The sequence below is a fragment of the Bombina bombina genome, chromosome 3, assembly GCF_027579735.1.
Source record: "Bombina bombina isolate aBomBom1 chromosome 3, aBomBom1.pri, whole genome shotgun sequence".
NCBI lineage: Eukaryota > Metazoa > Chordata > Amphibia > Anura > Bombinatoridae > Bombina > Bombina bombina.
The window spans coordinates 84,801,765-84,825,003 of NC_069501.1; the positions used below are offsets into that span (position 1 = coordinate 84,801,765).

The 23,239-nt window shown below is 42.6% G+C and overlaps 1 protein-coding gene across 3 annotated transcripts in view; it reads left to right on the forward strand.

The window, feature by feature from the left end:
• Nucleotides 1–23,239, forward strand: part of C2CD2 (C2 calcium dependent domain containing 2) — a 376,932-nt gene that overhangs the window by 91,608 nt on the left and 262,085 nt on the right. For all 3 annotated transcript variants that reach the window (XM_053705898.1, XM_053705900.1, XM_053705901.1), the window contains exon 4: nt 16,562–16,681. In XM_053705898.1, the coding sequence (XP_053561873.1) occupies nt 16,562–16,681 (120 nt within the window). The remainder of the gene's footprint in view (nt 1–16,561; nt 16,682–23,239) is intronic.

Genomic DNA, 23,239 nt, shown 5'->3' on the forward strand with positions numbered 1-23,239 from the left:
GCCATTTCCTGTTGGGGAAGAGAATATCCCACAAGTAAGGATGACGCCGTGGACCGGACACACCGTTGGAGAAAGAAATTTATCAGGTAAACATAAATTCTGTTTTTTGAGAGGCATGACATGCAGTCGCATGTGTGAGGAGCTCTAATACATAGAAAAGACTTTCTGAAGGCGTCATTTGGTATCGTATTCCCCTTTGGGCTTGGTTGGGTCTCAGCAAAGCAGATACCAGGGACTGTAAAGGGGTTAAAGTTAAAAACGGCTCCGGTTCCGTTATTTTAAGGGTTAAAGCTTCCAAATTTGGTGTGCAATACTTTTAAGGCTTTAAGACACTGTGGTGAAATTTTGGTGAATTTTGAACAATTCCTTCATACTTTTTCGCAATTGCAGTAATAAAGTGTGTTCAGTTTAAAATTTAAAGTGACAGTAACGGTTTTATTTTAAAACGTTTTTTGTACTTTGTTATCAAGTTTATGCCTGTTTAACATGTCTGAACTACCAGATAGACTGTGTTCTGAATGTGGGGAAGCCAGGGTTCCTTCTCATTTAAATAAATGTGATTTATGTGACACTGAAAATGATGCCCAAGATGATTCCTCAAGTGAGGGGAGTAAGCATGGTACTGCATCATTCCCTCCTTCGTCTACACGAGTCTTGCCCACTCAGGAGGCCCCTAGTACATCTAGCGCGCCAATACTCCTTACTATGCAACAATTAACGGCTGTAATGGATAATTCTATCAAAAACATTTTAGCCAAAATGCCCACTTATCAGCGTAAGCGCGACTGCTCTGTTTTAGATACTGAAGAGCATGAGGACGCTGATGATAATGGTTCTGAAATGCCCCTACACCAGTCTGAGGGGGCCAGGGAGGTTTTGTCTGAGGGAGAAATTTCGGATTCAGGGAAAATTTCTCAACAAGCTGAACCCGATGTGATTACATTTAAATTTAAGTTGGAACATCTCCGCGCTCTGCTTAAGGAGGTATTATCCACTCTGGATGATTGTGAGAATTTGATCATCCCAGAGAAACTATGTAAAATGGACAAGTTCCTAGAGGTCCCGGGGCTCCCAGAAGCTTTTCCTATACCCAAGCGGGTGGCGGACATTGTAAATAAAGAATGGGAAAGGCCCGGTATACCTTTCGTCCCTCCCCCCATATTTAAAAAATTGTTTCCTATGGTCGACCCCAGAAAGGACTTATGGCAGACAGTCCCCAAGGTCGAGGGAGCGGTTTCTACTTTAAACAAACGCACCACTATACCCATAGAAGATAGTTGTGCTTTCAAAGATCCTATGGATAAAAAATTAGAAGGTTTGCTTAAAAAGATGTTTGTTCAGCAGGGTTACCTTCTACAACCAATTTCATGCATTGTCCCTGTCACTACAGCCGCGTGTTTCTGGTTCGATGAGCTAGTAAAGGCGATCGATAGTGATTCTCCTCCTTATGAGGAGATTATGGACAGAATCCGTGCTCTCAAATTGGCTAATTCTTTCACCCTAGACGCCACTTTGCAATTGGCTAGGTTAGCGGCGAAAAATTCTGGTTTTGCTATTGTGGCGCGCAGAGCGCTTTGGTTAAAATCTTGGTCAGCGGATGCGTCTTCCAAGAACAAATTGCTTAACATTCCTTTCAAGGGGAAAACGCTGTTTGGCCCTGACTTGAAAGAGATTATCTCTGATATCACTGGGGGCAAGGGCCACGCCCTTCCTCAGGATAGGTCTTTCAAGGCCAAAAATAAACCTAATTTTCGTCCCTTTCGCAGAAACGGACCAGCCCCAAGTGCTACGTCCTCTAAGCAAGAGGATAATACTTCTCAATCCAAGCCAGCCTGGAGACCAATGCAAGGCTGGAACAAAGGAAAGCAGGCCAAGAAACCTGCCACTGCTACCAAGACAGCATGAGATGTTGGCCCCCGATCCGGGACCGGATCTGGTGGGGGGCAGACTCTCTCTCTTCGCTCAGGCTTGGGCAAGAGATGTTCTGGATCCTTGGGCACTAGAAATAGTCTCCCAAGGTTATCTTCTGGAATTCAAGGGGCTTCCCCCAAGGGGGAGGTTCCACAGGTCTCAATTGTCTTCAGACCACATAAAAAGACAGGCATTCTTACATTGTGTAGAAGACCTGTTAAAAATGGGAGTGATTCATCCTGTTCCATTAGAAGAACAAGGGATGGGGTTCTACTCCAATCTGTTCGTAGTTCCCAAAAAAGAGGGAACATTCAGACCAATCTTAGATCTCAAGATCCTAAACAAGTTTCTCAAGGTTCCATCGTTCAAAATGGAAACCATTCGAACAATTCTTCCTTCCATCCAGGAAGGTCAATTCATGACCACGGTGGATTTAAAGGATGCGTATCTACATATTCCTATCCACAAGGAACATCATCGGTTCCTAAGGTTCGCATTCCTGGACAAGCATTACCAGTTTGTGGCACTTCCGTTCGGATTAGCCACTGCTCCAAGGATTTTCACAAAGGTACTAGGGTCCCTTCTAGCGGTGCTAAGACCAAGGGGCATTGCAGTAGTACCTTACTTGGACGACATTCTGATTCAAGCGTCGTCCCTTCCTCAAGCAAAGGCTCACACGGACATTGTACTGGCCTTTCTCAGATCTCACGGGTGGAAAGTGAACGTAGAAAAAAGTTCTCTATCTCCGTCAACAAGGGTTCCCTTCTTGGGAACAATAATAGACTCCTTAGAAATGAGGATTTTTCTGACAGAGGCCAGAAAATCAAAACTTCTAAACTCTTGTCAAATACTTCATTCTGTTCCTCTTCCTTCCATAGCGCAGTGCATGGAAGTAATAGGTTTGATGGTAGCGGCAATGGACATAGTTCCTTTTGCGCGAATTCATCTAAGACCATTACAACTGTGCATGCTCAGTCAGTGGAATGGGGACTATACAGACTTGTCTCCGACAATACAAGTAGATCAGAGGACCAGAGATTCACTCCGTTGGTGGCTGTCCCTGGACAACCTGTCACAGGGGATGAGCTTCCGCAGACCAGAGTGGGTCATTGTCACGACCGACGCCAGTCTGGTGGGCTGGGGCGCGGTCTGGGGACCCCTGAAAGCTCAGGGTCTTTGGTCTCGGGAAGAATCTCTTCTCCCGATAAATATTCTGGAACTGAGAGCGATATTCAATGCTCTCAAGGCTTGGCCTCACCTAGCAAAGGCCAAGTTCATACGGTTTCAATCAGACAACATGACGACTGTTGCGTACATCAACCATCAGGGGGGAACAAGGAGTTCCCTGGCGATGGAAGAAGTGACCAAAATCATTCAATGGGCGGAGACTCACTCCTGCCACTTGTCTGCAATCCACATCCCAGGAGTGGAAAATTGGGAAGCGGATTTTCTGAGTCGTCAGACATTTCATCCGGGGGAGTGGGAACTCCATCCGGAAATCTTTGCCCAAATTACTCAATTGTGGGGCATTCCAGACATGGATCTGATGGCCTCTCGTCAGAACTTCAAGGTTCCTTGCTACGGGTCCAGATCCAGGGATCCCAAGGCGACTCTAGTAGATGCACTTGTAGCACCTTGGACCTTCAAACTAGCTTATGTATTCCCGCCGTTTCCTCTCATCCCCAGGCTGGTAGCCAGGATCAATCAGGAGAGGGCATCGGTGATCTTGATAGCTCCTGCGTGGCCACGCAGGACTTGGTATGCAGACCTGGTGAATATGTCATCGGCTCCACCATGGAAGCTACCTTTGAGACGAGACCTTCTTGTTCAAGGTCCGTTCGAACATCCGAATCTGGTCTCACTCCAACTGACTGCTTGGAGATTGAACGCTTGATCTTATCAAAGTGAGGGTTCTCAGATTCTGTCATTGATACTCTTGTTCAGGCCAGAAAGCCTGTAACTAGAAAAATTTACCACAAAATATGGAAAAAATATATCTGTTGGTGTGAATCTAAAGGATTCCCTTGGGACAAGGTAAAAATTCCTAAGATTCTATCCTTTCTTCAAGAAGGTTTGGAGAAAGGATTATCTGCAAGTTCCTTGAAGGGACAGATTTCTGCCTTGTCTGTGTTACTTCACAAAAAGCTGGCAGCTGTGCCAGATGTTCAAGCCTTTGTTCAGGCTCTGGTTAGAATCAAGCCTGTTTACAAACCTTTGACTCCTCCTTGGAGTCTCAATTTAGTTCTTTCCGTTCTTCAGGGGGTTCCGTTTGAACCCTTACATTCCGTTGATATCAAGTTATTATCTTGGAAAGTTTTGTTTTTGGTTGCAATTTCTTCTGCTAGAAGAGTTTCAGAATTATCTGCTCTGCAGTGTTCTCCTCCTTATCTGGTGTTCCATGCAGATAAGGTGGTTTTACGTACTAAACCTGGTTTTCTTCCGAAAGTTGTTTCTAACAAAAACATTAACCAGGAGATAGTCGTGCCTTCTTTGTGTCCGAATCCAGTTTCAAAGAAGGAACGTTTGTTGCACAATTTGGATGTTGTTCGTGCTCTAAAATTCTATTTAGATGCTACAAAGGATTTTAGACAAACATCTTCCTTGTTTGTTGTTTATTCTGGTAAAAGGAGAGGTCAAAAAGCAACTTCTACCTCTCTCTCTTTTTGGATTAAAAGCATCATCAGATTGGCTTATGAGACTGCCGGACGGCAGCCTCCTGAAAGAATCACAGCTCATTCCACTAGGGCTGTGGCTTCCACATGGGCCTTCAAGAACGAGGCTTCTGTTGATCAGATATGTAAGGCAGCGACTTGGTCTTCACTGCACACTTTTACTAAATTTTACAAATTTGATACTTTTGCTTCTTCTGAGGCTATTTTTGGGAGAAAGGTTTTGCAAGCCGTGGTGCCTTCCATCTAGGTGACCTGATTTGCTCCCTCCCTTCATCCGTGTCCTAAAGCTTTGGTATTGGTTCCCACAAGTAAGGATGACGCCGTGGACCGGACACACCTATGTTGGAGAAAACAGAATTTATGTTTACCTGATAAATTACTTTCTCCAACGGTGTGTCCGGTCCACGGCCCGCCCTGGTTTTTTAATCAGGTCTGATAATTTATTTTCTTTAGCTACAGTCACCACGGTATCATATGATTTCTCCTATGCAAATATTCCTCCTTAACGTCGGTCGAATGACTGGGGTAGGCGGAGCCTAGGAGGGATCATGTGACCAGCTTTGCTGGGCTCTTTGCCATTTCCTGTTGGGGAAGAGAATATCCCACAAGTAAGGATGACGCCGTGGACCGGACACACCGTTGGAGAAAGTAATTTATCAGGTAAACATAAATTCTGTTTTCCTTCCATTTCCCTGTCCGCTGCATCCCGTGACTACTGTAAGCCTACCACAGACTCATGTTACACTGGCAGCTCTTGCACATGCTCAGTAGTAGCTGGTGCCTCATACATTTTGTATATAAAAAGACTGCACAATTTCTGACTATAGTGTCCCATTAATATAAGTATATTAATAGTAATGTTACATTTGATGTTAGTTTTACAAACCAATGGTCAAAAGAAGACCTGTAACCCATGTCTACTTGTCACACGTAAGCATGTAATTATAATGTATTTTATACCAAACATTTGCTCTATCCTGGTATGTCTCAGAGAATTAGATGTATTGTTTGACCAGTTAAAGGGATAGTAAACACCAAAAATGTTATTGTTTAAAAAGATAGATAATCCCTTTATTTACCATTCCCAAGTTTTGCACAACCAACACTGTTATAGAAATATACTTTTCTTCATAAATGGAAAGAGTCCACAGCTGCATTCATTACTTTTGGGAAATAAGAACCTGGCCACCAGGAGGAGGCAAAGACACCCCAGCCAAAAGTTTAAATACTTCTCCCATTTCCTTCATCCCCCAGTCATTCTTTGCCTTTCGTCCCAGGAGGTTGGCAGAGAAGTGTCAGAAGTTTGTTTTAGTTTCTTATGGAGGGTAGTACTCTTCAACATGGGACGGGAGTTTTAAGTTATCCTGTCAGCCTCTCAGTGAGGGCTTGGATGAAAGTTAGAGTCCGGAGATGCAGGAAGAGTCTTTCTGCGAAACCATCCAGACTCATTTTAACAACTCCACAAACAATCAGCGTTGTCAAACTTCCCTTCGCTGCCTGCTTTCTTCTCTCAAGTCCATGGCGGAGGCGAGGCTACTATCCGTCACACTTGAAGGCTCGTGTTCCTGTTCCACGTCGTAGATTCTGGTAAGATCGTTTCATTTTACTTCTTCATGAATGTACTGTAACTCATTTGTTCCTGCAAAGTCACATGAAAAATTCAGGGTCTCAGTGGGACTCCTTTAGTATCTTGGAATCAAGGGTTAATATCTCCTGAAGGGGATTATTGAACAGGGGGGGGGTATTTAATCATGTTTGTTATGTGATTCAATCTGCTTATGTGTAGTGTTGACTGGGCTCATGGCTTTTGGAACATAACGGCCTGTTGAAGTGACGAGACCTTACAGTCGGGCGCGCTTTTGTGACTGCGTGGCGACGGAGAATTCTAGTCCTTTGGTGTCTGGTTTATAGGAGGTGGTGAGTGCCCCAGCCATTGTGGGTGTCAGGTGCCTTTAAATTGTTTTTTATTTAGTCCATTTTTTGGTATCCTTTATCCAGTTATGGAGGATGCTGATATTGAGATTGTTCAACTTCCTGAATTAGATTCTTCGTTCTGTGACAAATGCGAATTGGCCCCATTGACTCAGGTCAGTCAGTTATGTTCTTTAGGCCGTTCTAGAGCGCTTTGTTCCTCAAGCTCGGGGATTCAAGGGACTGCTGAGCCATCCGCCTCGGGGTGCCTTGTCCTCCGGGAGGCGAGTTCCCTACTGCTCCCTACTACTACACATGCGGGTAACCCAAGTTATGTGTTTCCCTCCTCGGAGGGTGGATTGTTTCCCTCGGAGGTTGTGGCACGTTTTTGCTTTTGCATCTACAAAGTCCAGATGTTTTTTGCGATTGTGCTTGTGCCCAATTGCCCCAGGTCTCTCGGCCACTGGAGGGCATGTGCAGTCCCCTGCAGGTGTAACTGTTCCTGAGTGTTGTGCCTTTCGTTACAGGCTGGCTTGCCTTCGTGTTCTACTCAGACCAGTTTTTGAGCTGTTTGGGGACCCTATCCTTCTCGGTTATAGGACTCAGCAGTCTCCTACTTCGAATGGCTCACCTCGTTAGACAGGGGGGGATGAAGTTATCTCCTTTAAGTCTTGTTATCAAGATCATTCCCAGTTTTGTTGGAAGAACAGGGTTTCCATTAGGCTGGTCCTGTGGATCTTTCTGTTCTTTTTGGGTGTTCACCCTCTGGTTGCCTGTCATTTTATTTTATCCGGTTAGGATGAATTTTATTTTTATTTTTCAAAATATGTTTCCTGCGGGAACTTTCTCTGGGATCAATACTAGCTGTTTGCTTCTACAGAAGTTGTTCGGGACACGTTAGTCCCATGTTTGTCTGTTTTTTCTTCCTCCCTCTCTGAGGAGGGATTTAGCCAGCTTGGCAGTTATGATCCTGGTTGCAGGCTGGTCCTGCTTGGGTTCAGATCTTCTGTCTTGCGGCTTAGTCAGATACGTATCGCCTATTATACCTTGCTGGTCAGGTTGGGGTGCCGAGTGCTCTTAGCATTATGTTTCTTGTTATTTATTTTACAAGTTTCAGCTAAGCATTCTCAAGAGGTCTGTGCGGCTCTCTGGATTGTTTCAGTGCAAAATAGCCGTCTCTCTGGTGACTGGGTCAGTAAATTTTGCTGCGTCACTCTCTGTTGCTTCCGATACCCTCAGAACCTAGAGTTTTCCTTACCACGTGGTGGAAAAAATAGAGGGTTTATCGCCTCTTTTCCACCGGTCGGGGCGGTGTTGCTTTAGGAAATTGTCCTTTTTGGACTTGTTCCTTTAGTGGTTCTTATTCATTGAGACCTCTTGGATTGGTCTGTTTCTCCTTGTGGAGGGGACTTGGATTCCCTTCGGTAATTGGTTGTTCCTTTTTCAGGACATTAGACAGTGAGGTCTTCTTGGGCTCTGGTTAGGGGTCCTTTCCCCGGTGTTCGGAATGCTCTGCATTTCCTTCCTGGGGTAGCAGAGGTCCTAGTGGTTTTCCACTCATATGGTTCAGGTATTGCCATCCAGGTGGCATCCTAACCCATGTTTTACTGTCCTCTAACTTCGAATCTGAGGTGATGTGGAGGCTTGATGTTGCTCTGTTTGGGTGACTTGTCCTCACAGTTCTCCTTGTGTCTTTAGCTCGTGGCTAGCTGGACAGCTAGCTCAGCATACTAATGCTCTGTGGCTTCTGTACTGTAGCAAACCAAGGGTTGCTAGTTTGATCCCCGGCGAGGTCTACTCAGCCTTTCCTCCTTCCAAGGTTGATAACATGAGCAGTGCCTTGTGTCCCTTAAGGGGTATTAGCCGCACTTTTAAAGCACAATCATGCTAATGTTGCTTTGACGCCTGTTAGCTCTAGTGTCCTTTTTATGGCCCTGACTCTTTGAAGTGTTGGGCTCCTGCAAGGGGTGGTCTCTTCCCTTTGGGTCGGGACTTGCAAGGGCTTCTTGCTCTTGTTATCCCGGTTATTCTGGATTTTTCCCCGGGAGGTCTGTTTTTTTATATCAGATGAGGGATTTATGTTCCTGGAAGATTGTTTAATCTAAACATTTGTGGGGCCCGGGCTTCTTGTCCTGATCTTTTGGTGGTCGAGGGTCTTACTCAGCGTTTTCTTGTTGTGGATCCTGCTGTGGGATGTTACCAGACCTTATGATCCTAGGACTGGCCTGGGGGTTTCAGTTTCTGGGGTACTTGGGCTTAGCCCTTGTTCTGGCTGTTCTGTTTTACAACTTGGCCAGATTTACTGAGAGCCGGGGCTCCTTGGAGCTTGACTTGTGCCGGACGATACGGTTCCCTTGGGACAGCCAACTAACGTGACCTGATGGTGGGCTTTCCTGCCTAGCAAGCGGAAGGTTTGCGGTTGTTCAGCTGTCACTTTTGCGCCTGGTGTGTGTGCTAACACGATGGTGTTTTAAGGGGTTCTTCCGTGTTCGTCAGTGAAGTGGCCTTGTGTCCTCTCGGTTCTTCCTACGTCTTCCTGTCTTATGGGCAGGTGTTTGATGCTCTCCTCTTCAGGGGGCTCAGTGTCCTCCTTACGGAGGTGTGGTTCATTTTTTAGGGGTCTCTCCTGTGTTCAGGAGGTTGGAGCAGATGTTTTTATCTGGTTTGAGGACTGGTTTGGGGACTGGTCTGCTCTTTGCGTTGTTCCTTTCCATCTGGGGAGCTGCTGGCTTTGCTAGATCCTTTGGGTCTATCGCCTGCTTGATTGTCTTTAGGTTGAAGTGGCTGTGTCCATTCTGTCCGTTCTTCCGCCCTTTTGGGGGCCGGTCTTAGGGTTCCTTTCGCTTCCCTTGCTTTCAATTCTGCCGCTGCTTGGGCTGGTCTGGCTAGGTGTAGGATCTGAGATCTGTTGTTCATCCTCAGGTCTTGGGGGTGACAGTGGACCTTGTTTTTAGAGGTTCTGTGCCTCTCTCCCTTTGTGATCTGTGAGTAGGCTTGGCGGCCTGGATTGCCTGGAGAGTGTCCTCTGTCTTGGAGGTTGGGCAATCTGCTATTTTGTTCGGCCGCTCTTCCTTACGGATAGTATTTTCTCCGTGTCTTCCTACGGATGACAGCTAATGTTTATTTTCTGAGTTTGCTACTTGTACTTTGCTGTTTGCTCAGTGTCTGTCTTCTGACGTTTTGAGGACTTTGTCTTCAGTTGTCTTTTTCGATGCTGTTGCACGATGTTTGGGAGATTGTTTCTTCTCCTTGATGATGCCCGGTTGCTCCTTGTGGGTTGGGCGTCGTCTCCCCTTGTTCTCGGGATCCATTCGGGTCTCTGTGGACTTGGCCTTCCTTTGAAGGGGGTTTTTCCTTTATGGATTTTGCTGTACCTTTTGGGTATCCCTTTAGCTTACCCTTGTCCTCTCCCTTTTGGGGATTTTGGTACTGTACTAGTAAGGGTTGTGTGGGACCGACTGCTGGGCGACGGTTCTCCTGGAGGAGTGTTGGCTCAGTGAGTGTGCTTCCGGTCTCTAGTTAGGCTTTCGGACTATATGCGGGTCAGTATCCTTGGGGCCTTTTCCTTCTAGTTGTTTTTGCCCGTCTCCGACAAAGCGGGGTTTGGTTGGGTTGGGTTTTATTCAGGCCTGGTGCCCTCAGAATGTGCCGCCTATTGTACCCTCCTGTTTTTTGCATTCAGTGACCTCTATAGCTTGGGTATTGTTTTCCCAAAAGTAATGAATGCAGCTGTGGACTCTTTCCATTTATGAAGAAAAACTTAAATTATGCTTACCTGATAATTTTCTTTTCTTCAGATGGAAAGAGTCCACAGCTCCCCACCCGTGTTTTTCTATGTGGCGTCTGTTATTTTTATTCTTTTGGCACCTTTTCACCCTGGTATTTCTTCTACTGTTTCTTGTTCCTCTGCATAATGACTGGGGGATGAGGGAGTGGGAGGAGTATTTAAGCCTTTGGCTGGGGTGTCTTTGCCTCCTCCTGGTGGCCAGGTTCTTATTTCCCAAAAGTAATGAATGCAGCTGTGGACTCTTTCCATCTAAAGAAAATAAAATTATCAGGTAAGCATCATTTAAGTTTTTTTTACCTCTGTAATTACCTTGTACCTAAGCTTCTGCTGACTGCCTCCTTATCGCAGATCTTTTGACAGACTCAGGCAATTAGTGCTGACTCTTAAATAACTCCACGTGCATGAGCACAATGTTATCTATATGAAACACATGAACTAACACCCTCCAGCTGTGAAAAACTGTAAAATGCATTTAGATAAGAGGCAGTCTTCAAGGGTTTAGAAATTAGCATATGAGCCTACCTAGGTTTAGCTTTCAACTAAGAATAACAAGAGAACAAATCACATTTGATGATAAAAGTAAATTAGAAAGTTGTTTGAAATTACATGCCCTATCTGAATCATGAAAGTTTAATTTGGACTTTACTATCCCTTTAAAAGGACAGTACTGTCATTTTTATTCTCCTCTTTAACATGTCCCCAGTGATCCATTTTGCCTGCTGGAGTGTGTACAAATAACTCTCAATAGACAAACTATCGGCTAGATTACGAGTTGTGCGTTAAGGTAAAAAAGCAGCGTTAACAGGTCCTAACGCTCCTTTTTTTTACGCCCGCTGCTATTACGAGTCTTGCAGGTATAGGTGTACCGCACACTTCTTTGGCCTTACCGCAAAACGACTTACGTAAACTTTGTAAAGTCTTTTTTTCTATGGGACTTCCATAGCGCCGATATTACGAATCTGTCTTGACGGGGTACACCCTACCCCGTCAAGAGTCCTAACGCATTTAAAAGTCAGTAGTTAAGAGTTTTGCACTACAACAACGTAGCATAAAACTCATAACTAAAGTGCTAAAAAGTACACTAACACCCATAAACTACCTATTAACCCCTAAACCGAGGCTCTCCCGCATCGTAAACACTATAATACATTTTTTAACCCCTAATCTGCCGTTCCTGACATCACCGCAACCTACCTACATTTATTAACCCCTAATCTGTCGCCCCAACATACTAAGTCTAACCCTAACACCCCCTAACTTAAATAAAATTACAATAAATCTAAATAAAATTCATATCATTAACTAAATAATTCCTATTTAAAATTAAATACTTACAAACAAAACAGAGAGTAGAGGCACCAAGGATGAACGAAAAACTTCTCTTTAATGATAAAAAGACAGATGAAGAAAACAGGATAAATGCTTGAAAAACCTCAGGACGAGGTGAGGGTTGCGGATATCCACGTACCCTAGCGCTGTCCACGTACCCTAGCTGTTGCCGTAGAATTCTATCAACCAATCGGAATTAAGGTAGAAAAAATCCTATTGGCTGATGCAATCAGCCAATAGGATTGAAGTTCAATCCTATTGGCTGATCCAATCAGCCAATAGGATTGAGCTCGCATTCTATTGGCTGATTGGATGATCCAATCAGCCAATAGGATTTTTTCTTGATTGGATGATCCAATCAGCCAGTAGGATTTTTTCTACCTTAATTCCGATTGGCTGATAGAATTCTATCAACCATTCGGAATCTAAGGGACGCCATCTTGGATGACGTCACTTGAAGGAACAGTCATTCAGTAAGAAGACTTAGTTTGAAGAGGATGCTCCGCGTCGGATGTCTTGAAGATGGAGCCGCTCCGCGCCGGATGGATGAAGATAGAAGATGCCGTCTGGATGAAGACTTCTGCCCGTCTGGAGGACCACTTCGCCTGGCTTAGATGAAGACTTCTCCCGGCTTGAATGAAGACTTCGGCCCGGTTGGATGAAGACTTCTGCCGCTTCCTTGAGGATGGATGTCCGGTCTTCAGAACTGTAAGTCGATCTTCAGGGGGTTAGTGTTAGGTTTTTTTAAGGTTGTATTGGGTGGGCTTTATTTTTTAGATTAGGGTTTGGGCCGCAAAAGAACTAACTGCCCTTTTAACGGCAATGCCCATCCAAATGCCCTTTTCAGGGCAATGGGGAGCTTAGGTTTTTTTTAGATAGTATTTTATTTGGGGGGTTGGTTGTGTGGGTGGTGGGTTTTACTGTTGGGGGGGTTGTTTGTATTTTTTTTTTACAGGTAAAAGAGCTGATTACTTTGGGGCAATGCCCCGCAAAAGGCCCTTTTAAGGGCTATTGATAGTTTATTTTAGGCTAGGAGTTTTTTTATTTTGGGGGGGATTTTTTAATTTTGATAGGGCTATTAGATTAGGTGTAATTAGTTTAAATATCTTGTAATTTGTTTATTATTTTCTGTAATTTAGTGTTTGTTTGTTTTTTGTGCTTTAGCTAATTTAATTTATTTAATTGTTGTTAATTTAGTTAATTTATTTAATTATAGTGTAGTGTTAGGTGTTATTGTAACTTAGGTTAGGTTTTATTTTACAGGTACTTTTGTATTTATTTTAGCTAGGTAGTTATTAAATAGTTAATAACTATTTAATAACTATTCTACCTAGTTAAAATAAATACAAACTTGCCTGTAAAATAATAATAAACCCTAAGATAGCTACAATGTAACTATTAGTTATATTGTAGCTATCTTAGGGTTTATTTTATAGGTAAGTATTTAGTTTTAAATAGGAATAATTTAGTTAATGATAGTAATTTTTATTTAGATTTATTTTAATTATATTTAAGTTAGGGGGTGTTAGGGTTAGACTTAGGTTTAGGGGTTAATACATTTAGTATAGTGGTGGCGACGTTGGGGGCGGCAGATTAGGGGTTAATAAATGTAGGTAAGTGGCGGCGATTTTAGGGTCGGCAGATTAGCGGTTAATAATATTTAACTAATGTTTGCAAGACGGAAATGCGGTGGTTTAGGGGTTGATATGTTATAGTGGCGGCGACGTTGGGGGCAGCAGATTAGGGGTTAATAAGTGTAGGTAGGTTGCAGCGACATTGGGGGCGGCAGAATAGGGGTTCATAAGTATAATGTAGGTGTCGGCGATGTTGGGGGCAGCAGATTAGGGGTTCATAAGTATAATCTAGGTGGCGGCGGTGTCCGGAGCGGCTGATTAGGGGTTAATAAATATAATGCAGGTGTCGGCGGGGGCGGACGATTAGGGGTTAATAAGTGTAAGATTAGGGGTGTTTAGACTCGGGGTTCATGTTAGGGTGTTAGGTGTAGACATAAATTTTATTTCCCCATAGGAATCAATGGGGCTGCGTTACTGAGTTTTACGCTGCTTTTTTGCAGGTGTTAGACTTTTTCTCAGCCGGCTCTCCCCGTTGATTCCTATGGGGAAATCGTGCACGAGCACGTACGACCAGCTCACCGCTGACTTAAGCAGCGCTGGTATTGGAGTGCGGTAAGGAGCAAAATTTTGCTCAACGCTCACTTGCCTTTTAACGCCGGGTTTGCAAAAACCCGTAATACCAGCGCTGCATGTAAGTGAACGGTGAGAAAAAACTGCTCGTTGGCACCACATAGCCTCTAACCTAAAACTCGTAATCTGGCCGTATGTTAACAAGAGACATGGGCTTTTGTGTATAGAAAGAGCAATAAGGAGACACGTGTGTGTGTGTGTGTGTGTATGTATGTATGTATGTATGTATATATATATAATAATTTATATATATATATATATATATATATGTGTATGTATGTATGTGTATATATATATATATATATATATATATATATATATATATATATATACACATACAGGTAGCCCTCAGTTTACGACGGGGTTAGGTTCCAGAAGGAATGGTTGTAAATCGAAACCGTTGTAAATTGAAACCCAGTTTATAATGTAAGTCAATGGGAAGTGAGGGAGTTAGGTTCCAGGCCCCTCTCAAAATTGTCATAAGTAACACTTAAACATTATTTTTTAAAGCTTTGAAATAAAGACTTTAAATGCTAAACAGCATTTTAAACCAAATAAAATAATCACACAACACAGAATATATCATTAAACTAAGTTAAATGAACAAAAACATTTGCTAAACAGCATTATAAACCTAATAAAATAATCACACAACACAGACTTTAATTGCATTTTTCTGCAAACAGTTCTTTCTATGCATTCCAATCTGGACTGATTTATAGACAGGAAGATCTTGTTCCTTTGAAAACTGCTCGATAGCTCAGGTCTAGTTACACAAATTAATTTCAGCTTGCTTGGCTTGCATATCTTTCCTGCAACACAAGCGGACAGCTCCACCTACAGGCTATTTTAATCAATGCACTGCTTCTCAATGCTTTTCAATAGCAGTCACATGACTGAAAAAAAGGTTGTTATTCTGAAACGGCTTAAATTGAACCGTTGTAAACTGAGGGTCACCTGTGTATATATATATATATATATATATATATATATATATATATATATATATATACATACACACACAAGAGAGTGAAATTTTATAGATAGATAGAAATAGATAGATAGATAGATAGATAGATAGATAGATAGATATAAGTTATAGGAAATGCATTAAGCCAAGTTTATAGTACATTGTCAATTTTAAGACCTTTTTTTTTTTCTGGAAAAATAATTTATCAGCTTTTAACAGTAAAACATTTTTTCTTTTTCAAACTGTTAGATCTATTGCCACATGCAAGTTTATTTAGTTTTCACATCATGTGCAGATTGTTCCATACATGAAAGTGACTGTTTAATTAGTTTAGTTGTTTGTAGTAGTTTGTATTTATTATGAGTGGATCATGCAGAGAAGCTGGAATCCAGCCAGGTTCCTCGCTATTAGCGCTGCAGTGCGAGTAGTTATCCGTTAGAGCCTTTTTCGTATCTTGCTAATCATCCCATCTGTTGCGAAAACAAGAATCCGTTGCTCTATGACCCCAGTAACAGGATAATCTTTTTAATGTCTGGAGCATCCTCCGTATAATTCCTTTCACCCTATGTACCCTGCTTATGAAACAAGTGATCAAGTTTTTTTTATTTCTACCGATTTGGTGAGAAATACAATTTTAGTGCATAATAATTGGCTAATATATACTTTCCTGGGTTTTTTTCTCTCCAAATGTTGCATCATAGAAAATGATAAACTCTCTATTTTCAGCATATAAAAATGTTAACACCTTCTTTGCCAGTTCAATTTTTGAATCTACAATCTATTCAATCTATTCAAATGAGCTAAGGTTGCAATGAGTACAGGACTCTTTTTTTTTTTCTTCTCTGTCTGTATACACAAGCACCAAAACTTAAAGCATTTGAAAATTAACATTTTAATACCTTTCGTTCTCCCATGGGAGTGTAATTTCTTCTGTTGCTTTTTGTTTACATAGCTTTTCTATAACCAGTACTCCAGTATTCAGTTTAGGTGGCAGTTTCAACAGGAGAAAGTTATTTTAAATGACAAAATAACGGTTAAGGAGCTATTTGTAAACAATGTAATACACTCTAACAGGTAAAATTGATCATTGCAAACACATTACATGAGAGAGAACAAATTACAGTACACTGTCCCTTTAACTGCTTATGAAACATCTATATTTTATTTTTGCAGGTCATTTGCTATGCAGCTTTTAATTGCCAATGTATATTTTGTATTTGTTAAACTGACTTTTAGTGGCCCTTCAAAGTCTAGGGTTTTTGTCAGGTAAATAATTTACATACTTTTCTCAAAGATTAGAAAATATCACATGATCACACAGCAGCGATTGCATTGGTGCCAGAAATACTAGGTAATAGGATGCAAATCAGGGTCATGCGTTTTTATACAATGTGGAGTTAATATATTCATGATCTTTCCCAGAATTCTAAGACGTTAAAGCTTTGTATTTCAATAGACTGATAATAGTGATGTCATGACAAGCCTGGTAGTTAACAAGTGCTGTCACACAGGTCTGCAATGCATTGTATAGCAACATATTACTACCTACTTCTTGCTTTTTTGTAAACATTGTACTTTGTTTCACGCTCCCTAGAGAGGTCAAAAAGCAAAATGCGTAACCCAAGTTTTCAAATGCTGGAAATTGCCTAAACCAGCAAAGACAGTTTTTACACAAAAGCAATATGTGTAGCATCTTTTAAAGGGTTGTTTTTTGGCTTGCACTGTCATCTGTTGTTCAGCATTTATTTGTACAATAACATTTTCTTCACAATTCCAGGTTGTGTCCTGTGGCGTAGTTGGCGACTCTATTCAGTTTACGATACGTGTGACCCGCACAATTCCTGCCAACTCAGGAACCCAGATCTACAACGTTTGTGTGACTCCACTTTATATAAATGTAAGTCTAATCTTTTGCTTTTATAGCTTGTCTGCTGACACTGGTCCTGTAGAGCTGTTGCTTGGTTAATATTTAGTGAAATGTTTTCAGCCATCACACAGCACAGAATGAGAAAATAAAGTGGCAAAGGGAGACTGTGAATGAACGGGATGGGTAATTCCCCCATGAAATGTTAAAGGGACAGTTTATCCTACATTTTTCCTCTTTCATTTTTTCCCAATGGTTCATTTTACCTGCTAGAGTGTATTACATTGTTGACAAATAGCTGTTTTGCTTTTATATCAGCATTTAAAATTGCTGATTTTGCTTATGCTGAAAATTTCTATTGACATCTATGTAATCATAACCAGCAAAAGAAATTACACTCCCAGTGGGAGATACATTTCTAAAATGTTAATTTTCAATTGTTTTTTCTAAGTATTGTATAGAGACATAGATAATAAAGTGAAGGATTTGAGTAATAATAAAGTTGCCTATTTTGTTGGGTTGTGGTTTCAAAGAGAAAATACAGCGATTTCATTTATAAAAATAAACTTAAAGGATCAATGTCTTATACATTTTATACTCTGCAGCTGGTATAACAAAAAAACAAAAAAATACAGTACACTGTCCCATTAAATAAATGTCTTTTTTGGAATAGTGTCCCTTGCTAACTTTATACCCAACAAATGCTGCTCTGCAGCACAATACAGCTCCTGAGCAGGACATGATGGCCGCCGATTGGCTGCTACATGCTTATGCTGCTTCTAATTGGATCACTCAATGTCCTGTTCTGAACTTAAGTATTTAGCCCCTTTGCAGGGCTTTAGTGGCAAATTAGCACTGTAACACATTAGAGCATTTTATTTTTGTATCAGAATGTCCCATTAGAGAAAGACACCAAAATGGGACATTCTTCTTCCTAAATGGAAAGAGTCCACAGCTGCATTCATTACTTTTGGGAAATAAGAACCTAGCCACCAGGAGGAGGCAAAGACACCCCACCCAAAGGCTTAAATACTCCTCCCACTCCCTCATCCCCCAGTCATTCTTTGCCTTTCGTCCCAGGAGGTTGGCAGAGAAGTGTCAGAAGTTGTTTTTTCTCTTATGGAGGGTGGTACTCTTCGACATGAGACGGGAGTTTTAAGTAATCTTATCAGTCCCTCAGTAAGGGCCTGGATGAAAGTCCGGAGATGCAGGGAGAGTCTTTCTGCAAAACTATCCCGACTCATGTTAACAGCTCCACAATCGGCGTTGTCGAACTTCGCTTCGCTGCCTGCTTTTTTCTCTCAAGTCCATGACAGGGGCACTGCTACTATTCGTCACACTTGAAGGGCCATGTTCCTGTTCCACGGCGTAGATTCCGGTAAGATCGTTTTATTTTACATCATCAGAATGTACTGTAACTTATTTGTTTCCTGTAAGGTACTATCCTGTGGGACTTATTAAGTATATATATATATATATATATATATATATATATATGGCCTCAGTGAGGCTCCTTTGATATCTTGGAATCGAGCGTTAATATCTCCCGAGGGGCATTATTGAACAGGGTTTTTTTTTAATCATGTTTGTTCTATGAGTCAATCTGCTTATGTGTAGTGTTAACTGGGCTCTTGGCTTAGAACATAAAGGCCTTTAGAAGTGACGCTACCTTATGGTTGGTCGTGCTTTTTTTTGGACTGTACGGTTCACCTTGTGACTGGACGTGTTTACGTTCTGGTTTTCCATTTTCGCATTTCTGACAGTGTGGCGACTGAAAAATTTGGGTCTGCTAGTGTCTGGTTCTAGGAGGTGGTGAGTGCCCCAGCCATTGTGGGTGTCTGGTGCCGTTAGATTTTTCTTTAGTCCATATTATTTTATTCTCTATCTAGTTATAGAGGATTCTGATGCTGAGACTGTTCAAATTTCAGATTCTTCGACTTGTGAAGAATGCGAATTGGCCCTGTTGACTCAGGTCTATCAGTTATGTTTGATATGCCGTCTTAGAGTGCCTGGTTCCTCGGGCTCGGGGAATTAAGGGACTGCTGAGCCATCCGCCTCTGGGGGTCCTGTCCTCCGAGAGGCGAGTTCCCTACCGTTTCTACTACTACATATGCGGGTAACCCAGAATATGTTTATCCCTCCTTGCAAGGTGGCTTGTTCCCCCTGGAGGTTGCAGCACGTTTTCACTTTCACATATTTTTGGCGATTATTCGCCTGCAAACTCCAGATGTTTATTTGCGATTGTGCTCGTGCCCTATTGTCCCGGGTCTCCCGGCCTTGGGAGGGCCTGTACAGTTCCCAGTGGGTATAGCTGTCCCTGAGTGTTGTGCCTCTCACTACAGAATAGCGCGCCTTCGCGTTTTACTCAGACATGTTTTTCAGTTATTGGATGATCCTATCCTTAATGGATACGGGAATTCGCAGTCGTCTACTTCGAATGGCTCACCTCATTAGACATGAGGGGATGACGTCATCTCCTATTCCCAGTTTTTGTTGGAAGATCAGGGTTCCGTTTGGCTGGCCCTGCGGGTATGCCTGTTTTCTTCCTGGGCGTTAACCTACGGGTTGCCTTATATTTCTTTTATCCGGTTAGGATGTCTTTTATTTTTGATCATGTGTTTCCTTCGGGAACTTCTGGGATCGATTCTCTCTGGTTGCTTCTTCTGAAGTTTGTTAAGGGGCTTGTTCGTCCTATGTTTGTCTGTTCTACCTTCCCCTCTGAGGGAGGATTTAGGCTACTTGACAGTTATGACCCCAGCTGCGATTCAGATCTTCTGTCTTGTGACTTAGTCAGACACGTGGTGCCGGTTCTGCCTGGCTGGTCCGGTAGGGCGATGATTGCTCACATTATTGTTTGTGTGTTTTCTTGTTTTTCTTTACAAGTTCAGCTAAGCATGTTAAAGGAGGACTTTGAGGTCCGTATGGCAGGGGTACTGTGTCAGTCCTTATTCAGCCTTCTGGTTGACCGGATCAGTGGAGTTCTGCTGCGTCATTCTCTTTTCCCCCGATCTCCTCGGGGCCTAGAGTTTCTCCCCTTTCGTGGGAGATTTGGGGGCTTAACGCCTCCTTACCGCTGTTTTGGGCAGTTTGGCCTTCCAAGGCTCTGAACTTGTCCTTGGACTTGTTCCTGTTGTGGTTCTCTTCTCTTGAGACCTTTCTGACTTTGTGCGTTCCTTAGGGGGACCTGGTTCCCTTCGGGAGTTGGTTCCTTTGTAGGGACATGGGCAGTGTGGTCTCCTTGAGCTCTGTTTCGGGTTTCTCCCCAGGGCTGGGGCATGGTCCGCATCCTTCTTTCATCTTCTCTGATTTTATGGGGGTTATGTGGAGATTATCCTTTGTTCGAGTGACTTTGTCCTCGAGGTATCCCCTTGTTCTTGGTTGTCTTGCGACTGTTTCGCCTTGGGCTTTAGTGACCTTGTTTCGGCCTTTGCTCCTTAGAGTGTTGGACTCTGGTAAGGGGTGGTCTCATCCTTTGGTCGGGACTTGCAAGGTTTTCTCGTTGTCTATTTTACGTTGGACATCTTAGGGTTTCTCCTGTCTTCAGGAGGTTGGGACAGACGGGTTAACTTATTCGGAGCGAGGTTGGCTCTCTGGGTTGTTCTGTCCATCGGGAGAGTTGCTGGCTCCGCCTTGAGTCTATGTTGGGCCTTTAGCTAGATCTCTTGGTTACGGCCTTGTCGACTGTCTCCAGGGGGTGTTTCAGGTTGGCATCCGACAGTGACGTGCAGTGACGTCAGAGGATGGTGAGGCAGTGGCTAGGATACGCCTTCATTCTTTAGATATCCTTTGTTGAAGAAATAGCAATGCACATGGGTGAGCCAATCACATGAGGTATCTATGTGCAGCCACCAATCAGCAGCTACTGAGCATATTTAGATATGATTTTCAACAAAGGACATCAAAAGAATAAAGAAAATTAGATATTAGATGTAAATTGGAAAGTTATTTAAATTTGCATATGGGTTTCATGTCCCTTTAAATGGTGTCTTGGAAAACTGGTCAACTTAGTAAACATCTGATTTTAGTCTAAAAGGATTGTAACAGAAACACTTGCCAGATAACACAATGCTTGCTCTGATTATGAGATCTAGAAATCCATGCCCATTAAAATATGTTTAAAAACATACTTTTTACTTTAATGCTGCAAATTATGCTTATAGATTCTTTCATTACATAAGGGATGAGAGTCAGAGGGGGAGGAAGAGAGACAGAGAGAGAAAGAGACCATGGGGGAGAACAGCACATAAGGAGAGAGATGGATAGATAGAGAGAGAGACACACACACACACACACACACACACACACAAGGGGGGGGACCACTGCATTTTAAAGTAATAAAACAGCAGAGCTACAGAGAGTTCAGAAAATTAGTCTATAATTTAGTGTGAAGTACAGAGGCAAGCTGCTAAGTTAGTGGGTGTAAAGTTTGAGTAAACAAAATACAAAAACGACCCTGCTATAAAAGAGTAAACAAACACTAAACCACATTCATTAAATTATCATTTTAACTAACAGAATCTTTCAGTAAAATCTTACTTTAATAAGATGTGGGTGAAACACTGCTCTCTGTGCCTCTCTCCTGCTCTGTAAGGATTCAGGAAGTGACAGTAGCACATTCCACTGCACTTAGAGGGGAAGTACAGAACTCTCTTTTTCACTTTAGCAAAGCTAGCAGGTTCACAGGACAGCAACAAAATATATGAAAGTTGTTTTTTTGCGTTTTTGTTTTGTTTTATATGATTTAACATCCAGCCCCAACCCTATGTTCCACTTACTAATGCCTCTCACTGGATTGGTTCAGCCCAAATAGGACTGCCTCAAATAAGCAGTTAATGAGCCATGCAATGATCTTAACCACTTGCATCCAGTAGATGGCGCAGCATGTTGTGTAATGGTGGGCAGACCTGATTGTGCCTCTTCATTGCACAACATATAGCTGTGAGAAAAAAAAATGCTGGGGGGAAAAATTTACATTTTTTTTTTAAAGCCAATAAAAAAAATATATTTTTGCCCATATGAGAGGTGAAGCACTGCCTCACCTGCCTCTAGTGACTGCACATCACTGGCATCCGAGCACTGTTGTAATGGTTGTGGCATTTTTCCCCACTCGTCTTTTGAGCTGGGGTTCTTCTGTTCCCCTGGTTTCAGACTGTCAATGCTTGGGCTTGTTTTTCTCGGCTATTGGGGGCGCTTTGGTTCTCGTTGAGGTTCTGGGCTCTCCTTTTATTTTCGAGACCTATGTGTAGGTCTGGCGGCTTCGGTTGCCTAGAGTATGTCCTCAATAGTGGAGATTTAACACTCTATATTTTGTTTGCCGCTTTTTACTTATAGCAAGTATTTCTTCTGTATCATCCTGAGGATGGCTGCGGGTTCTTGACTCAGGTGTTTACCTTCGTCTGGGTCTGCTACAGGTTATTTTGCCTGAATACTTCACTGTTCTGAGTTTGTATGATCTTTGGTGTCCGTTTTTAGTTTGTCCTAGGTGCTGGTTGGCTTGCTGCCTGGCAAGTGAAGGGTTGATCTTTAAAATCGACTGCAGCTGTTTGCGCCTTGATTGTGATAGCTGTTCCAATCCTTCACAGGATGTTGGGAGAACCTTTTCTCTGTTATGCTACCTGACTCTAAACCTTGTGGTTTCTGTTTCGATTGGGCGTTGCCTCCCCTTGTTGTCAGGACCCATTAAGGTCTTGCGAGCTTGGTTTAACTTGAGGGTTTTCCTTTTGAGTTTGTGGTAACTTTCGGTTTCCGTTTGGTCCTCTTTGCCGTATTCCCTTTGGAGTTTCGGCTGAGGTTCCCTTCGCTAGTAAGGGGTGTGTGGTTGGGGACCGACTGTTGGGCGACGGTGTTTCCTGGAGGACTGTTGGCTCAGTTGAAGTCTGATGTTGCGGTCTCTAACTAGGCTTCCGGGCTATCTGCTGGTCAGTGTCCTTGGGGCCTTTTCCCTTCCTGTTTTCTCATCTTCTGATGAAGCAGGGTTTTTGTTAGGTAGTGATTTTCAGGCCTGGTGCCCTCAAAATGGGCTGCCTATTGTACCCTCCCGTTTTGGCATTCAGTGTCCTCTATAGCTTGGGTATTGTTTTCCCTAAAGTAATGAATGCAGCTGTGGACTCTTTCCATTTAGGAAGAAAAACATAAATTATGCTTACCTGATAATTTTATTTTCTTCTGATGGAAAGAGTCCACAGCTCCCCACCCGTATTTTTATTCACCTGGCACCTTTTCACCCTGATATTTCTTCTTCTGTTCCTCGGCAGAATGACTGGGGGATGAGGCGAGTGCAAGGAGTATTTAAGCCTTTGGCTGGGGTGTCTGCCTCCTCCTGGTGGCCAGGTTCTTATTTCCCAAAAGTAATGACTGCAGCTGTGGACTCTTATCAAGTAAGCATAATTTATGTTTTTCTTTAATTTCTTAATTTTGTTTTACATGAATACATAATATATATATGAAATTAACAAGTAAAGTGAAAAAGATCTGTATATAAGCAGTGATAAACCTTAAAAATATAATACAAAATAAATAAACTGAAACACTCTGGGCTAGATTACGAGTGACGCGCTATAGTTTGCGCGTGAGCGATATCAGGTTTTCACC